The sequence below is a fragment of the Mustelus asterias genome, chromosome 13 (genome assembly GCF_964213995.1).
Source record: "Mustelus asterias chromosome 13, sMusAst1.hap1.1, whole genome shotgun sequence".
Lineage (NCBI taxonomy): Eukaryota > Metazoa > Chordata > Chondrichthyes > Carcharhiniformes > Triakidae > Mustelus > Mustelus asterias.
The window spans coordinates 69,708,320-69,725,525 of record NC_135813.1 but is presented as its reverse complement, the minus strand read 5'-3'; the positions used below and the strand labels follow the sequence as shown (position 1 = coordinate 69,725,525).

Here is a 17,206-nt window from a genome sequence, read left to right as displayed (position 1 = left end):
TGCACAGATGGTGACTGCCCATGATTCATCATAAAACACAATGAATTAACTATTCTAACTAAGAAATGCCATCATGAAAACTCCAAACTCACTACTTTGTTCGAGCAGGAAATGACTCCCTGTTTAACATATCTAACTTCTAACGTAACGTTTTGCCAACTGATTTTATAAATACAACCCCTCATCCTCAGTCCTTATTCATTTCAAATAACATTTAACTGGACTTTATGTGGTCATTTCCTTGTTTTAAATTTTTCAATAACCACCCTTGTTAAGGCTACTTTCCTCCAAAGTAAATAGCCATAATTCTTGGGAGATTATTTTACATAACAAGAAGAGCTGTACAATTTGGCATTGTCCTAGCTGCCCTACACTGCGCCATTTAGCATGTGCAGTGAATAAAAGTGGACAGAAATACTCCAAACACAAGCATAGCAGAGCCTTAGATGACTCAAGAATAGTACTCTTCACTTGTGCTGAATGGTCCTATTAATGCAACCTTGCATCTTATAAGTTTTGCTAAGCCTCTCAGGCGGTTTGTGCACTTTTAATGAGTGATCTATTAACGCCAGGTCACTTTCTTGATCTGTAACCTCGATGGGTGCTTTTGAATGATAAATCATGGCCCATAAATTCCTAAACCAAATCCTTGACACTGCACTTGTCTACATTAAATGGCATCCACCACACATTGGTGTCATTCACTTAATTTTCCAAATCAGCCTGTAACCTATTGATTTGATCTGAATCACTAACTTCTGCATTTTCCATAAATCTAAGAGTAATTATATTTAAACCTCCCGTCCTCTAGATCATTAATAAATTCCCAATTAAGAGCCCTGTTGAACTCTTACATAAACAGATAGTTTCCCATGAACAACCCTCTGCTTTAATGGGTTCAATAAATGTTCAAAAATTAAAATTCCTTCAACATCTATTTTCCTCCTCCTCCATTGTGGTACTTTACCAAAGAGTTTTTGGAAGTTAAGTCATCTTCAATCACAATGCTCGTCACTCTCTCAAAGAACTCAATATAGTTACTGAGTTGGGACACAAACGTTTTCTAAAGCTATAAAAAAAATATATTAATTGCCAATGTCTCCAAGTGAGTATACATCATATTCTTTCTAATACCTTCATTATCAAATTCAAACTTAGTGGTGTATCATATGTAGCAGTGATCATCAATAATGGGACCAAATAATTCACCCATTTATCCATGGGAAACAATCCTGGTCTCAAATATCTACTGAATACATAAATTAGTGGTTCACTTACAACCTTCCTCTTTCATTGAGTACTCTGGAGTAAATTGGTCCTCAAACACCCCATAAGTTTTAAGTGCATTAATCGTAACATTTCTATGATTATTTCTGGTGAAGTGATTTTGGCTGCACACCTATTCCACAAACAGACTGTGGCAACACAAACATCAGCACAAACTTAATTTGATCCATGATATGCCAACACTGCTGAAGATCTGAAGAACTTGGTCAGAGACTAGAGTTGCCTTCCTGGGGTTCATTAACATTAGCCTCATTCCCAGTCAACAGCTGCACACAAAAAAACGGGGTTCCATGGGGACGGTCTTCACCAAAGATGAGTTATGACACAGAGGTTAATCCCCTGCACTTTGCGTTGTAATCTGCTACAATTATTTGGGACGGTGTTATCTGTTCTTAATTAACGGTTAGAGGTTCATTAATATAAAGGCCTGACACTCGCTTTAAGTGAAGTTAACAAGGTATTTTGTTTAAATAACCAGGAACTTTAACTAAACAAGTAGCGTATTAATCAAGGTACAGTTCGACTGAAATGCTGTTCAAAATAAAGACAAGGGCCATTCAGTATTAAAACATTAATAACATAATCTTAGTCACTCTCAAAGAAATGATACAACCGGACTTGATGGAATTTGGAAGCTTTCTGGAGTTCTTCTATAGTGTCCGCTGACTAACATCTTTCTGACTCAGTATCCTTTGGTTAGATAGCTGGATAATTCTCTTAAGAGAATTTTAAACTGGCAGTGTGGAGTGCTGTTCTAGAGAGGAATGCTGGCTGTTTCACTGGCTGTCCTGGCCACTGGAGATGTTCTTCCAAGATGTTCTCACGATGTTCTCTCTCAAAATGGCTGTTGCTTTTTCCTTTATACCTGTGATAACCTCGCACATTTCTTACACCACAATTGGTTTGATGCTGTCCACACTACTAAATTCAATTCTGACAGGCTCTTAATAGTGAAGTGTTTTCTTTAAACTTATAGGCTGTTAGCCGAGTGTCTTCTTTAAACTCATAGGCTAACACAAATGCAAAAACCTGCAGAGCCGATTACCAAGGCAACCCTGATGCTTTTGGTCTGAATCAAATGTTGCCATTTGTGTACACAGTATACCTGCATTTTAACATTCCAGTATTGAACACAAAAACAGCTTTTTAAAGGGACCACACGTGGTCATTTTCCCCCTCTAACAGTTTTTACAATTCTTTTAATCCTTACAAACTTTCTTTACATCTTTACAAACTCAACTTCACAACAAATAGCACATTTCTACTTACAACAATCTGCATGATATAGATCCAACAATGTTCTTAGAAATCATAGAATCCTACAGTACAGAAAGAGGCCATTCGGCCCATCGGGTCTGCACCAACCACAATCCCACCCAGGCCCTATCCCCTTATCCCTACATATTTATCCGCTAATCCCTCTAACCTATGCATCCCGGGACACTAAGGGGCAATTTAAAAATGGCCAATCAACCTAGCCCGCACATCTTTGGACTGTGGGAGGAAACCGGAGCACCCGGAGGAAACCCACGCAGACACAGGGAGAATGTGCAAACTCCACAACTCTCTTCAAGTAACAGGAACAACTGCAGCATCTGTATATTACCTATTCTCAGGTACTGGCCTTTATTCTAGCCTTTGTCTTCTTCAGCCAACTTGCACTGCACCACTGGGATCATCGTCATCTGAGCTCTGAATCCTTACATATATTGGTTTCAACCAGTTTCAGTTGCTCCAGAAATCTGGCTTCCAATCACAATTTTAGTGGACCTAGGTCCACTTTCCTTTATCAGCCTCCCATTTCAAGTGGGAAAATTACAAGCTTACCTTATTAATACAAACTTAAGCTCTGGACAGAGCATCAGCAGTCACATTGTTTTTCCAGCAAGGTTGGCGGGCAGCAGCATCAAACTCCAGCAGAACAACCATGCAGAGGCTCTCCAAAAATGTAAGTGGATTATGATCAGTATAAATTTAGGCCTCCCCTTGATTATTCAAAACATATATTTCAAACTGTTGAACAGCCAAGTAGAACTTAACCTTTCCATCTCAATTGTGGAATACTTGCATTGATGCATATTAAGTTTTCTTGAGAAATAACTGACTGGTTGCTCTGTACCAGTATCATTATCTTGTAGCAACACCACTTCTACACACATATCACGAGCATCAATAGCTATTTTGAATGGTTTATTGAAATTTGAGCCACCAAAATAGATTACTTTATTAATATGGCCCTTAACTTTTCTAAAGGGTGACCTGACAATACTCTGTCCAAATAACATTTATATTTTTCTTCAATAAATTTGTTAATGGAGCAAATATGGAGCTGAAATTTGGAAAACTTCCTGTAAATCCCAACATATTCCAAGGAGCTGTAGTTTTTCCTGTTTGGTTTTGGGACTGGAGAGTCTATAATTGCTTGAACTTTAGCTTCTCTGGACAACACCTAACCTTGCCCCATGACACGTTCCAAATATGTGACTTTGACCTGGGCAAACTCACTCCACCAAATCAGCTTTTTGCAGTATATCAAATAGACCACTTAGGTGTTCCAAGTGTTACCACAGACCATTGATATCTGCTTGGTTTGTCAATCTTTGAAAGGCAGCTGGTACATTCTTCATTCCAAGTGTCACAACCATACATAGGTAAAGACGTCTGGGGTTACAAAAGCAGAGATTTCTTTGGTTTGATTGGTTAATGCAACTTGCCAGTAACATTTTAACAAATTAATCTTGCTAACAAATTCTGAATTTCCAATTTTATCAATGCAATCCTCAAGTTGGGAAATTGGATACGAATCATATTTTGTTACAGCATAATCGATGCAGAATCTTAGTGGTCCATCAGATTTTGTACCAGTGGACCTGGAGAACTCCAGCGACTTTGATTTGGTTCATTGTACCCTTGTCCAACAAAAATGCAATTTCCATTTGGACTTGAGCCAATTTCCTAGGATTGAATCAGGAAGACTTTTGTTTGATTCCCCACATAGCATCATGCACAGCTGAAGAAGTTTGCCCTGGTCCATATATACATATTTTTAGCAGTTTAGTTTGGCTATGTTGCCATAAGACTTCTCTGGAAGATGGTGCAATATTTTATCCAAATGTTTTTAAAACAACTCCATGTTAGCTAATTTCATTAGTGGGGATTTGATCCAAAAACGTTCAATCTCCGATTCATAGTTTCAACCATCAAGTGAATCCACATCACTATTTTCCTTCTTTACTACCTGGGGGGCACACACTGGATGACTAGCCTCTTTGTCATAATACCGTTTCCACATATTTACATGATACACTTGCTGATGATTACTTTTGCCCCGTACTAATTAGAGAGTTTACCTCATTGAATCTCTTTTAAACATAGTAAGGTCCATTAATCTAGCTTTCAATGGTTCACCCTGCAAAGGTAACAGAATTAGTATTTTATTCCCAGGTTTAAAGTTTCAGTTTGAACTTCAGTTTCAACTATTAGTGTAACACTGGCAGAATCATCTGAAGTTAGCGAGTTCGATTGCTTTGTTGGATGGCTCCCAGCACAGCGCAATTGCCATGGGGAAGTTAGCGCTTCTGGACAATTGCTGTATAAACCCCTACCTGGGAAACTCTGAGAGGGATTCCCCAGTGTATCATTGGGGTACCTCTGAAAACCAATGCTGGGGAGCCAGTAATTTACAGGTCATTATTAATCAGCTCTCCAGAAACATTGACAATTCAAGAACAATTTGTTCCTAACTCATTTTGTGCAATGTAGTCCAAAAAGGTACACATAGGTGGAACACAATAAATTGGAGCAGGCCCATGGAGCTTGCCCACCACTCAATGCAATCATGGCTGGTCTTGAGCTTCAACTCCATTTTCCCACCACTTCCCATATCCCATAATTCCCTGAGAGATCAAAAATCTGTTTCTCCCAGCCTTAAATATATTCAACCCTCAACTACAACCCTCTGGGACAGAGAATTCTAAAGATTCACAACATTCTGTGTGAAATAAATTTTCCTCCTCTCAGTCCTAAATGATCAGCTTCCTATTCTGAAACTGTGTTTTAGAGTCCCTGACCAGTGGAAACAATTTCTCAACGTCTGCCCTATTAACCCTTTTCGGAGTTTCTATAAGATCACCTCTCATTCTTCTAAACTCCCGACAACATAAGCCCAATTTACCTCTCGATTTAGGAAAATCCCTCATCCCAAGGACCAATTTAGTGAATCTTTGCTGTACTGCAAGAATATCCTTTCTTAAATATGGAGCACAAAACCGTGCACAGTATTCCACATGTCTCACCAAAACCATGCACAAATGTACCCATGACGTGTTTGCCTTCCTAATTGCTTGCTGCATCTGCATGCTAACTTTCTATATTCTTTGTTTAAGCACACTTAAGTCTCACACCTTCCAAAAAATATTCTGCTTTTCTATTCTTATGACCAAATGGAATAATTTCACACTACTCTGCATAATACTGCATCTGCTAGCTTGTTACTCACTCACATAACCAGTCTACAGGCTAGATCTTACAACCTCATCCCGTCCATTGTTGGGCGAGGTGGTAAGATTTTGCAACGCCAAAAATCGGGTTCGCGCCCGGTTTCTCGCCTCATGCAATCTTACCAGCCTCATTTTGCCTCCCAGTTCACTGGGAGATCGGAGTGCTTACTTAATGGCACTCCAAGCAGTCTGCAGCTGGTTTCACTGATGAGTTTAGGCTCCGCCACCATCCTTACTCGTGAGAATCACATTTCTATCCAAAAAAATGTCATAAGATTGCATTTTCAAACTCGCACAAAAAACAGGTCTGAAACTCTCATGATTTCTCACTTGTTCAGCACAGAATCTTTTTCGTAAGATGGTGCCCTATATCTATTTGTAGCCTCTCTATATCCTTCCTGCAGCTTCCCTTCCTCTTAGGATGGCATCATCAGCAAACTCTTTGCTCTCACAAATAAATTACTGTTAACACAAATGCACTGAAGATCAAGGACTTTTTGCTACAAATCAGGAAATTAATAATATTAGCAGTGCCTAACTCCTGCAGACCAATTCAAATGTCTAACATGGAAAAGGTTATTTTTTCATTTTTTATAAAAAATAGGACTAATGACTCATTGCACCAAATCCATGTGCATAGTATCAGTTACCTATTGACCTATTACTTTTTTTAAAAAGATTTAAATAAATAGGTAAGAAAAGAAATGCAGTTTAGCATTACCATTACCCAACAACAAATTTGAAATCAACGATAAAGTTAAGCTTATGATACTAATGACCTTTCAGAAAATTCTCACATAGACACAGGCTTTTAAAGTTGATAATTTGGGCTCAAGTCAAAACACATCTCAAATTTCAACATGACATTTTGTTTGTGCTGCAGTGGGTCACAGTATGCCAAGATGGTGGGCAGGAAAGAGCTTCAGGAAAAAGAAAGCTGAACCATCCCTTGCATTATTATCTAGAAATGGAAGATTCTAGTTCTTTTTATCTTTAAACTACTGTGAACATATCTCTCTCTCATTTAAATCTTTGCAATTCTATTTACCGTGCAGGAGCTGTCTTGTGTCTCTCCTATGTGACTAATTCTCTTCCAGAAAGTACCATATAAACCTATGCACCTTAAAAAGGGAAAGGTAAATGATTTTCTAGACAGGGGTTTTACAACTTTTTAAAACAAAAGATTATTGAGCTGCACCTTCACTATCTTTTCACCATCACTGAATGTATTCAAGAGGCTGCTAGATATAGCACTTGGGGTGAATGGGATCAAAGGTTCTGGGGAGAAAGCAGGATTAGGTGTAAGTTTTTCGGGCAACTCAGGCCTTTTTTTTATGAGCTGGGAAAAGGACTTGAACCCTAAAGAACTGTGAAAGTGGCCACACTTGACTGCAGGACTTGACCAAAAAATGTCCCAGGGAGCCCAGCCAGCCTGTGTGTGTGTGTGTGTATGAAGGGGCCCAGTCCAAAAATTGCAAGCAGCCAGAAACCAGACAGACTGCTGATTAGGTTATCGACAATCACCAGGCAAGACTGTTCTCTTCCTGTTGGGGAGCACTTCAGCGGTCACGGGCATTCAGCCTCTGATATTCGGGTAAGCGTTCTCCAAGGCGGCCTTCGCGACACACGACAGCGCAGAGTCGCTGAGCAGAAACTGATAGCCAAGTTCCGCACACACAAGGACGGCCTCAACCGGGATATTGGGTTTATGTCACACTATTTGTAACTCCCACAGTTGCGTGGACCTGCAGAGTTTCACTGGCTGTCTTGTCTGGAGACAATACACATCTTTTTAGCCTGTCTTGATGCTCTCTCCACTCCCATTGTTTTGTTTCTTAAAGACTGGATTAGTTGTAAGTATTCGCATTCCAACCATTATTCATGTAAATTGAGTCTGTGTCTTTATAAGTTCTGTTTGTGAACAGAATTCCCACTCACCTGAAGAAGGGGCTCAGAGCCTCGAAAGCTTGTGTGGCTTTTGCTACCAAATAAACCTGTTGGACTTTAACCTGGTGTTGTTAAACTTCTTACTGTGTTTACCCCAGTCCAACGCCGGCATCTCCACATCATGATTAGGTTATCAACAGCACAAAAAGAACCTCACGACATCACCAGACTAGGCAGGCAGCAAGACAATGCACCTGGTCTGGACTCAATACAGGTGATAATGGCCTTGTCCCAGAGCGAGGAGAAGCCCATTTCCCTAATGGGAAAACAATTAAACGATCTCCGATGGAACAATGCAGGACAGCAAGGGACCTATCACCTGGGATGGCACCATCTGGTCTCTATGGACTGTAAGATCGCAGCTGCAAATAACGAGCAAGCCTTTGTCTGTGGAAACTGCCGGTTGGAAGGGGGGCGGAGTTGGCTGGAAAAAGAATTCAAGTTTACAATATAAAAGGATGGCCAGGCCGGCCATGCTTGCTCTTTTCTCTTCGGACCAGCATGACAGCACTCTCCACTCGGTCGTCTCCAGTACGCAGCCTGAAGCCCACTGAGCAATTTAAACTAGGATTGTGAGTATCCCCTGGTAATTCGCAAAGTTCCCGAGATCATCATAGTGGATGAGGCTTTGGGGAAAGTGGGGGGGCTTTTGCATGCATCTTTCATAGTTTAAGACACTGGTAAACTTGTATAAAGTAAGAATTCCGAGGTGTCCGTTTTAGTATTCCTTCCATAGCTTATAGTCTTATAGAGCATAAGGCATGGTGTGTTGTTTTCCTGGTGTTTGGTGACCTTTGACCTTGATGTTTTAATAATATATATATATATACATATCTTTGACTTCCGTTGGAGTCCGTTTTGATCTTTTCAATTTCTCACCAATGATCTCTGACTAAGTCACAATATAAATATTCCTTACCATAATTCCGGAGTCTAGAACTGAGGGTACTCTGGGCGCTTCGAAACCGCCCACTCAGGAAAGGCTGCCAGGTAGGGGATAGGCAGCAGTTTCCTTTTCTCTCTCTTGGGAGCGCTACTCGAGTGAAGTAGACGCAAGGTGGCCGTTGTTCCACCGGCGAGAGAGAGAATCACTCGGGCATTGGTGGAGTTTGGGTGACGGAGAACCAAACCTAAGATAAGCCCAGTGGAGTTAAAAGAGGGATCCCGCTACATAGGCTATTGAGTTGGATGATCAGGCATGATTGTGCTGAATGGTGGAACAGGCTCGAAGGGCCAAATGGCCTCCCCCTGCTCCTATCTTCTATGTTTCATTTACACACAAACTGTTGGCTCATCTCTCAACCCAGTCCTGTGCCCTCATTAACATTTCAGACCCCACTGGATTGTCCTACCAATACGAAAACCAAAAATCAGCATCAAACAACACATGGTGATTTCTGGCACAATTAGAATTTTAAAATGCTGAACTTATAATATGCCACACAAAATAATAAATACCAGAAGGTGCCAGACTTTGATTAGAACCCACTCCCAAGTGTGGGTTCTAATCAAAGTCTTGAAATAACTCCTTGCAATTAAGAATATTCTGTTCAATTCATGAAGTTTGCTAGTCTTAATAATTTCACCTGCCATTCTATGCTGAAAAAGCACAAAGCAAGAAATATTTATTTTAAACAGTGCATTGCACTAATATCACAGTGAAAGAAGCACTACAATCGTCAGTGATAGAGAGAGTTAATGGAAGCAGAGGCAATATTTATTGCCAATATTTTTGGAGACACCCAGTTCCTTGGAGGGTACTGTAGTAAATAAGACAGTTTAAAACAGTGCAAAAAAGATACGAACGTGGTCAAGAAGCACACCAATTTCAGCGATTATATTTTGTTCTGTATTTTGTATTACAGCTAATGGAAAACAGCCTCTTTGGTCTCTCACCAGGAAGAAGAACAATTCACAAGTTACCAGCTTATTTCAATGCAGTCATGCATCATAAATACCTGCAGTATTTTCAATACATTTACACTCTATAGGATTGCTACATTACTTGAACTGTTTGCAGAGAAATATACATATTTTATAGTAACTAAGGGAAAATTAATAAAAGTCTTTTATTAATCTTTGTACGAAGATTAATCGCCACTACAGAAGTATAATTAAATCAGAGTTTGCCACAAATGTGCTGTTAAATTCTTACTTAAATGTTAATTAATGCTCAAACTTAAGACGTTCCTTTGCACATACCTACAGCAATGCAATATCCCAGTCCAATAAATATATACTTGTTGCGAGGAAGTTTCTTCTTTCTTAGACAGAAACATATTGGGTAATTTCAAAAGCAAAATACTGCAGATGCTGGAAATCTGAAATAAAAACAGAAAATGCTGGAAATATTCATCTGTGGAGAGAGAAATATACAACGGAGTTCTGATGAAATGTTAACGCTGTTTCTCTCTACAGATGTTGCCTGGCCAGCTGAGCAATTTCAATATTTTCTGTTTTTATTACAGTTAATTTCATTCTTTGGCTTACAGCAAGCTTCTGTCTTATCTTGATGACAAAAACTCACTTGTATTGAGGATGTCCTGATGCGAAATAAGATCATCCAGAGTCTGGGGCCGATACTTTTCCACCCTGGAATAAAAGTTTTAAATTAAAGTAGATCGAATCAATTTCAGTGCATACATGATTCTAAATCAAGGATGCATGGCAGGCATACTATCTGAGAAACAGCACTTGTTTGTATGATACTCACCTTTCCACATACATACAAAGTTCCATGACATTAGAACAGTTTAAAATACATTTTAACACCAAGAGATTAAAGGTTAAGACTTTTTGTTTAGGATTGCAACCAGTCAGTATCACTTCCAAGTTCTGACCACACTCCGAGGGAGGAAGCAGTCAAAGGCCACAATTTTCCTGGAAGTCAGCCCTAATTTTCTGGAGGGAGGTTTGGTGGCCAATTAGGGATGGCAGGTGGGGGAGGCAAAGTGTTCAGGCTCAGTTTAAAGCAACAATGGCAGCCAGTATTGTGGGAGCATTTTGTAATGCAATGGCAGATAGAAGTGAGGAGAAGGGTTAGAGACCAGGTAACTGTGACAGGACTGCCCCATGATTTAGTGATGCTGCTCTTTAGGTGCAGCACAACATTCAGATGATAGCCCTCCTGGTCTGCAGCCACTAGCAGACACACTAGCTGAGTAAACGGAGGATGCATGGCACTTCTGAACATGGGAGTGTACCCAGGGTAATTACTGACCTGTCAGCAAAGTTGAAATCCCTAGCGCTACTGAAGAGCTACCAGCACTGATAAATGCAGCATCGCATTTAAATTAGTTGCTGGAATTGGCTAAGAGGGGCCAGAACTGCCTAATCTCTCTCGTTTGTTCTTGTAGAAGAGGGCACACAATGCTAGGGAGAAGGGCTGCACAGGTGGGGAAGTCCCCCAGCTCACCATCCTGACTTCAGGTGGAGGAGACAGCACTTGACACAATATACATTAATGATTTGGACAAAGGAATTGAATGCCATATCTCCAAATTTGCAGACGACACTAAGCTGGGTGCGCTGTGAGGAGGATGCTAAGAGGCTGCAGGGTGACTTGGACAGGATGACTGAATGGGCAAATACTTGGCAGATGCAATATAAGGTGGATAAATGTGAGGTTGTCTACTTTGATGGCAAAAACAGGAAGGAAGATCATTATCTGAATGGTGGCAGTTTAGTAAAGTGGAAGTGCAACGTGACCTGGGTGTCATGTGGAACAGTCACTGAAGGTTGGCATGCAGGTACAGCAGGTGGTGAGGAAAGCTAATGGCACGTTGGCCTTCATAGCAAGAGGATTTGGATTTGAGTACAGGAGTAGGGATGTCTTGCAGCAGTTATATAGGGCCTTGGTGAGGACACACCTTGTGTATTGTGTGCAGTTTTGGTCTCCTGGTCTGAGGAAGGACATTCCTGCTATTGAGAGAGTCCAGTTCACAGACTCATTTCCAGAATGGCAGGACTGACATATGAAGGAAGACTGGTTCAACTGAGTTTGTACTCACTGGAATTTAGAAGAATGAGAGAGGATCTCATAGAAACATATAAAATCCTGATGGGACTGGACAGGCTAGATGCGGGAAGAATGTTTCTAATGTTGGGAAGCCCAGAACTAGGGGTCACAGATGAAGAATAAGGAGTAAGCCATTCAGGACTGAGATGTGGAAGAAGTTCTTCACTCAGAGAGTTGTGAACCTGTGGAATTCTCAATCACAGAAAGCTGTTGGGGCCAGTTTGTTAGATATGTTCAAGAGGGAGCTGGCCCTTATGGCTAATGGGATCAAAAGGTATGGAGCGAAAATGGGAGTGGGATACTGAGAGTGCACAAATAGACATGATCATATTGAATGGTGGTGCAGGCTCGAAGGGTCAAAAGGCCTACTCCTACACCTATTTTCTGTGTTTCTATGTTTGACATCACATGAGGAAGTGGCCAATGGGGGAATGGGAATACTTGTAAAAGAGGGTGAAAAGATATTGAATTCCGTAGAAGGGGATAAATTGCACTCCCTTGCGCCCAAAAGCTAGCCAAATCTTCAGCTACATTGTAAATTCTCAATTCTGCAACTGCTATTGGAAGCAACTTCTCATGACCACAACTCTCTGAGTGAAAAAGTTCTTCCACATCTCAGTCCTGAATGAGTCACCCCTTATTCTTCGACTGTGACTCCTGGTTCTGGACTTGCCAACATTGGGAACATTCTTCCCGCATCTAGCCTATCCAGTCCCATCAGGATTTTATATGTTTCTATGAGGGCCAGTGAGTTGCGGAGAGAGAGCATGCCACTGCTTCAGCAACATGACTCAGGTCCTCACACGAGAGAAGCCATCAACCTAGAACTGTCACATCATTCAAATGCACCCTCACCAAAGCTAATAAATTTACATCAGTGATCATCATGCAGGGTTAGAAATGGTGGCACTGAATGGAAAGCAGATCACAAGTGAGCAGAAGGTGAAAAGGGCAGGGGCAACAGTGGACAATCCCATTCAGATGATGGACAACAGATGCAGTCAGGCTCAACTGGACACATGCACAACATTGGGAATCACATATAAGACAGTTCTGCTTTGACTGAAGTGTGAGATATGTGGCCACATGTCAGACGGAGGTCCCTGAGGTAGTGTGGAGCTCTGGTCTACGAATGCAGGAGTCTATTCAGCCCAAGTGCATCATCATGGCTTAGGGTTTTGAACAGATGAGCTTCTCCATTGAGAATGTGGCAAACCTCATGGAAAACCACATGCGACAGTACTCAAGTAATCAGGGAACAGCGCACTAATAGAACGCAAGCTACACTTTGAAGCCCATTGATTGGTTAGTAACGCTAACGGTGCAAAGATGCATGGAGTGAATGCCAGTTGCAACCCAGCTGGTTGTTCCCTCTAACAATCCAGAACATCAAGCAGCTGAGGCATTCACTGATGAGGAAGTGCGTGTCACTCCTTACAAGAGCCCCATTATTATCAGTCTCCTTGGTGCCTCTGGGCAAAGGCCCTGTGACAGAGATTGCCCCTGCATTGATACCGATGCAGCAACCTTTGGAGATGCTCCTACTAGTACCTCAATGAGGATGGCTGTCCTGGGCATCTCAGCCGCAAGCAAGACACATATGAGCAGGTTGCCTCCATCTCAATTACAAGGGGGGAGTACTACATCGAATTGTCAAGAATGATTGGGTGACTTTCATTTGCGATTGTGTAAATTGTTATTTTTTAATTCCTCGTCCTGGACTGTAACAATTCTGTGATTCTGTAATTATATTAGCAATGTTGAACCATTATCTCAGATGTGTGAGCTTCTATTCTTTAATGGTAAAACTAGAAAAGATGGAAGGGAAGAGCAATCGTAAAACAAAATATTACATAATATATACTTTGCACATGGGCTATGCGGAGTATAAATGTTTCTAAAACATTTATGATAGCCAGGTCAGACATTTGTTTTAGTTTTGCTCTTGGAGGTTTACACAAGGTCATTGATTGTAAGTGTTGCTAGTTTTGTACTGGCTAGGCTACAGCTCATGCATTGCTTGCTACTCCATTAAATGAGGGACATTCGAGACATTGAATGGATGCAGTGAAGATTGAATAATGCAATGACTCAGAAGTTGTAATTTTTAAGAAAGACCCAAAACAATTTGGAGCTCCTTGCACTGGAAACAGGGAAGGTAAAGTCAGATCAAATAAGAGTTTTCAAAATTCATAAAGGTTTTTATTAGGGCAACCTGTGAAAGATAGGTTCCACGACTTGGCAAATTATCAAAAAGAAATAAACTCAGGCTTGTTTCTACAATGAAAAAAGGGAAATGAGAAAAATCCTTTCCACACAGTAAATGTTTAGAAGGAAAAGAGGAAAAAGTTAGCATCAGCACAAGCATGATGGGCCAAATGCCCCTCCCTTTAGTTTTACGTTTATTTACTAGTGTTACAAGTAGGTTTACATTAACACTGCAATGAAGTAACTGTGAAAATCTCCTACTCACCACACTCCAGCACCTGTCCGGGTACACGGAGGGAGAATTTAGTGCTGTAGTTGCTGCAATTTTAGTTTTATATCAGCATTAAATTTCAAAGATACCCAATTTAGCAGGGTTAGCAAATAGAATTGTGTTCAAGCATAATGGCTGGGTATCCCAAAGTGGAGTACCAACAGCCAGAATGGGCTGCGAATCCCCGATGTCCACCGACACCGAATGTTCTGCATCCCTAAATGTTTGGGGAAGAAGTGGTGCCCTATTCAGCTGTGTTGGGGGAGAGAGGGGGAACAAAAGGGTGGACTTTAGAATGAAAATTAATACAATAATAAATACAAAAAACTGACTAAACGAACAAGATTGGCACCTGAACCAAATGTGCAATCTGCACCAACGCGGAGGACCATCAACTCAGTAAAAGACACTTTTTGATCTGCCCAAAACTTGTTGATCTTTTAGTGCAAGGAACTGCCCATGACCAAATGTTGCAAACTGGTACATTCCAAGGTTCAGGACTATGTGCTCAGGGACATATTAAAGCTTGGGACAGCATCTTAAAAGCCCAATGGGGAACGGCAAAGCTCACAGTCTAAAGTCCTCCTGCTGATGGGCAGGGGTGGGGGGGCTTCTGCTTGAACAGAATTCCAGTTGTCAACACTACAAAGATATATCTAAATTTACTGCTGTTATAAATAAGAGGCACTTTGACCAAGGGAGGCGATAGCAGTGGGGGTTACTGGTGACTATGTGGAGGGAGGGGCTTAAGTTCAACTAAAATTTGCAGTGTATCTTATTAAGTCAGAATATTATCATCTCTCTCCTAGCCGACGCATTTGGGATCCCAGTACAGATCAATCAAGCTCAAGACAGCACAGTGGTTAATGGTTAGCACTGCTGTCTCCAGAGCCAGGGTCCCGGGTTCAATTCAGGCCTTGGGTGACTGTCATGTTCTCCCCATGTCTGCGTAGGTTTCCCCCAGGTGTTCCGATTTCCTCCCACAGTCCAAATATTAGGTGGATTGGCTATGCTAAATTGCCCCTTAGTGTCCCAAGATGTGTAGGTTAGGGGGATTAGCCAATGGAAATGTGTGGGGTTGCAGAGATAGGGCAGGGGAAAGGGGCTGGGTGAGGTACTCTGTCAGAGAGAGTTGGGTAAGAAGTCTCACAACATCAGGTTAAAGTCCAACAGGTTTATTTGGTAGCACAAGCCACAAGCTTTTGGAGCACTGCCCCTTCATCAGGTGAGTGGGAGTTGTGTTCACAAACAGGGCATATAATTTCCAGTCCAATGCCGGCATCTCCACATCAGAGAGAGTTGGTGCAGAGCTGATGGACTGAAGGACCTCCCTCTGCACTGTAGGGATTCTAAGACTCTCTGGGATCAGTCTCCCACAGGCTGCCTGAGAACTAAGGGACCAAAGATGTTTTTAAAGTTTATTTATTAGTATCACAAATAGGCTTACATTAACACTTCAATGACGTTACTGTGAAAATCCCCTAGTCGCCACACTCCGGCACCTGTTCGGGTACATGAAGGGAGAATTTAGCATGGGCAATGCAACTAACCAGCACGTCTTCCAGACTTTGGAAGGAAACCGGAGCACCCAGAGGAAACCCACACAGACACGGGGAGAATGTGCATATGCCGCACAGACAATGATCCAAGCCAGGAATTGAACCTGGGTCACTGAGATAGCAGTGCTAACCACTGTCCAACCCAGTCCCATAAGGGACACAGGACAGGCAGTCAAAATAAGGATCAATCCCTTAAAATACAGGAGATTGGTCACCCTGTTCTGGCTGCATACGTCAGAGAGTGCTTGATATGAAATGTAAACTGTCAATATGTGGAGTCTAGCAACTGAAATTGCCACAAATCGCACTGAAGAATGGTTAGCACTGCTGCCTCACAGCGCCAGGGACCTGGCTTTGATTTCCAGCTTGGGTCACTGTCTGTGTGGAGTCTGCATGTTCTCCCCGTGTTTGCGCGCGTTTCCTCCAGGTGCTCCGGTTTCCTCCCAGTCTGAAAGACATGCTGGTTAGGTGCATTGACCCGAACAGGCGCCGGAGGGTGGCAACTGGGGGAATTTCACTAACTTCATTGCAGTACTAATGTAAGCCTTACTTGTGACTATTAAATAAACTTTTACTTTAACTTTGAAGGAACCTGACCTCATGTCATATCATGTCGAATTTAGTAATGTAATGCACTTTCATAAAGGTCATGTGTTTTGTAAAGCACTGTAATGCGGGTCAGGGGATTACAATGAACAAATATAAAGAGCCGAGCTTTCTGGAATCTGCAAGTCCTATAAGAGTAGGCCCACCCGTGGCTGGCACTAAACTGTTGGGGGCCACAAGCATTTTGCACCCCGGGGAGGTGCTGAGCCACCACGACAAAGCCCCTGACTCCCGCTCCCCCTGGCCCGGGCCGGAGCTCTGTGCCCAGCAGCCCAGCGCGCGGACTTTCCGTTTCATTTCAAACCTGCAGCTGGCTCGCGCTGGCCGGTCGACCAGCCGGGCCCAACAACAACCGTTCACTCTGCAGACAAGCAACCCCTCCCGGAGCTTCGGTGCGGTGCATCCAATACAATGCAAAACAAAAGGCTTTCTGCAATCTACCGGGCACCGCAACTCTCTCCCTTTTCCCTCCCAGCCGCTCTTACCAGGGAAGGTTCCGACTCCTGGGATCTTTCACCGTCGCCATAGTGACCGCGATTTGGCGCCAAATCCCAGTGCGGGGACGGAGCTCTCGCGAGTTTGAACCACTCGCTCGCGTGCCCGCCCCTGATGGGGGGAGGAACACCTGACTGAGACTCCAGCACATCTCACCTGGACAGGTGAAGACAAGATCAGAACAACCATGAAGCACAAGTTAGAGGTGTGCTGAATGAGGGGACAAAAAAGTTTTTAAAAAGGGACACAAAGAATGATCAGCTGGATGGAATAAACTTCCAGAGAAATTGACCCCTTTTCTTCCCCCCCATGAACG

At 42.2% G+C, this 17,206-nt stretch overlaps 1 protein-coding gene across 2 annotated transcripts in view; it reads right to left on the bottom strand.

Annotated features, from left to right (window-relative positions):
• rfc5 (replication factor C (activator 1) 5) overlaps positions 1 to 17,002 on the bottom strand; it is a 56,390-nt gene extending 39,388 nt beyond the window's left edge. Inside the window, exons 1-3 of one of the 2 annotated variants that reach the window (XM_078226994.1) lie at positions 16,881 to 16,951; positions 10,261 to 10,325; positions 9,936 to 9,997 (exon numbers count right to left, since the gene is read on the bottom strand). Coding sequence is in view for 1 of the 2 variants with exons in the window: in XM_078226993.1 (XP_078083119.1) it covers positions 10,261 to 10,325; positions 16,881 to 16,921 (106 nt within the window). In the remaining variant the exon portion in view is untranslated. Of the gene's footprint in view, positions 1 to 9,935; positions 9,998 to 10,260; positions 10,326 to 16,880 lie in introns of both variants that reach the window. The other variant, XM_078226993.1, reaches the window with a different exon arrangement.
• Positions 17,003 to 17,206: the final 204 nt, after the last annotated feature.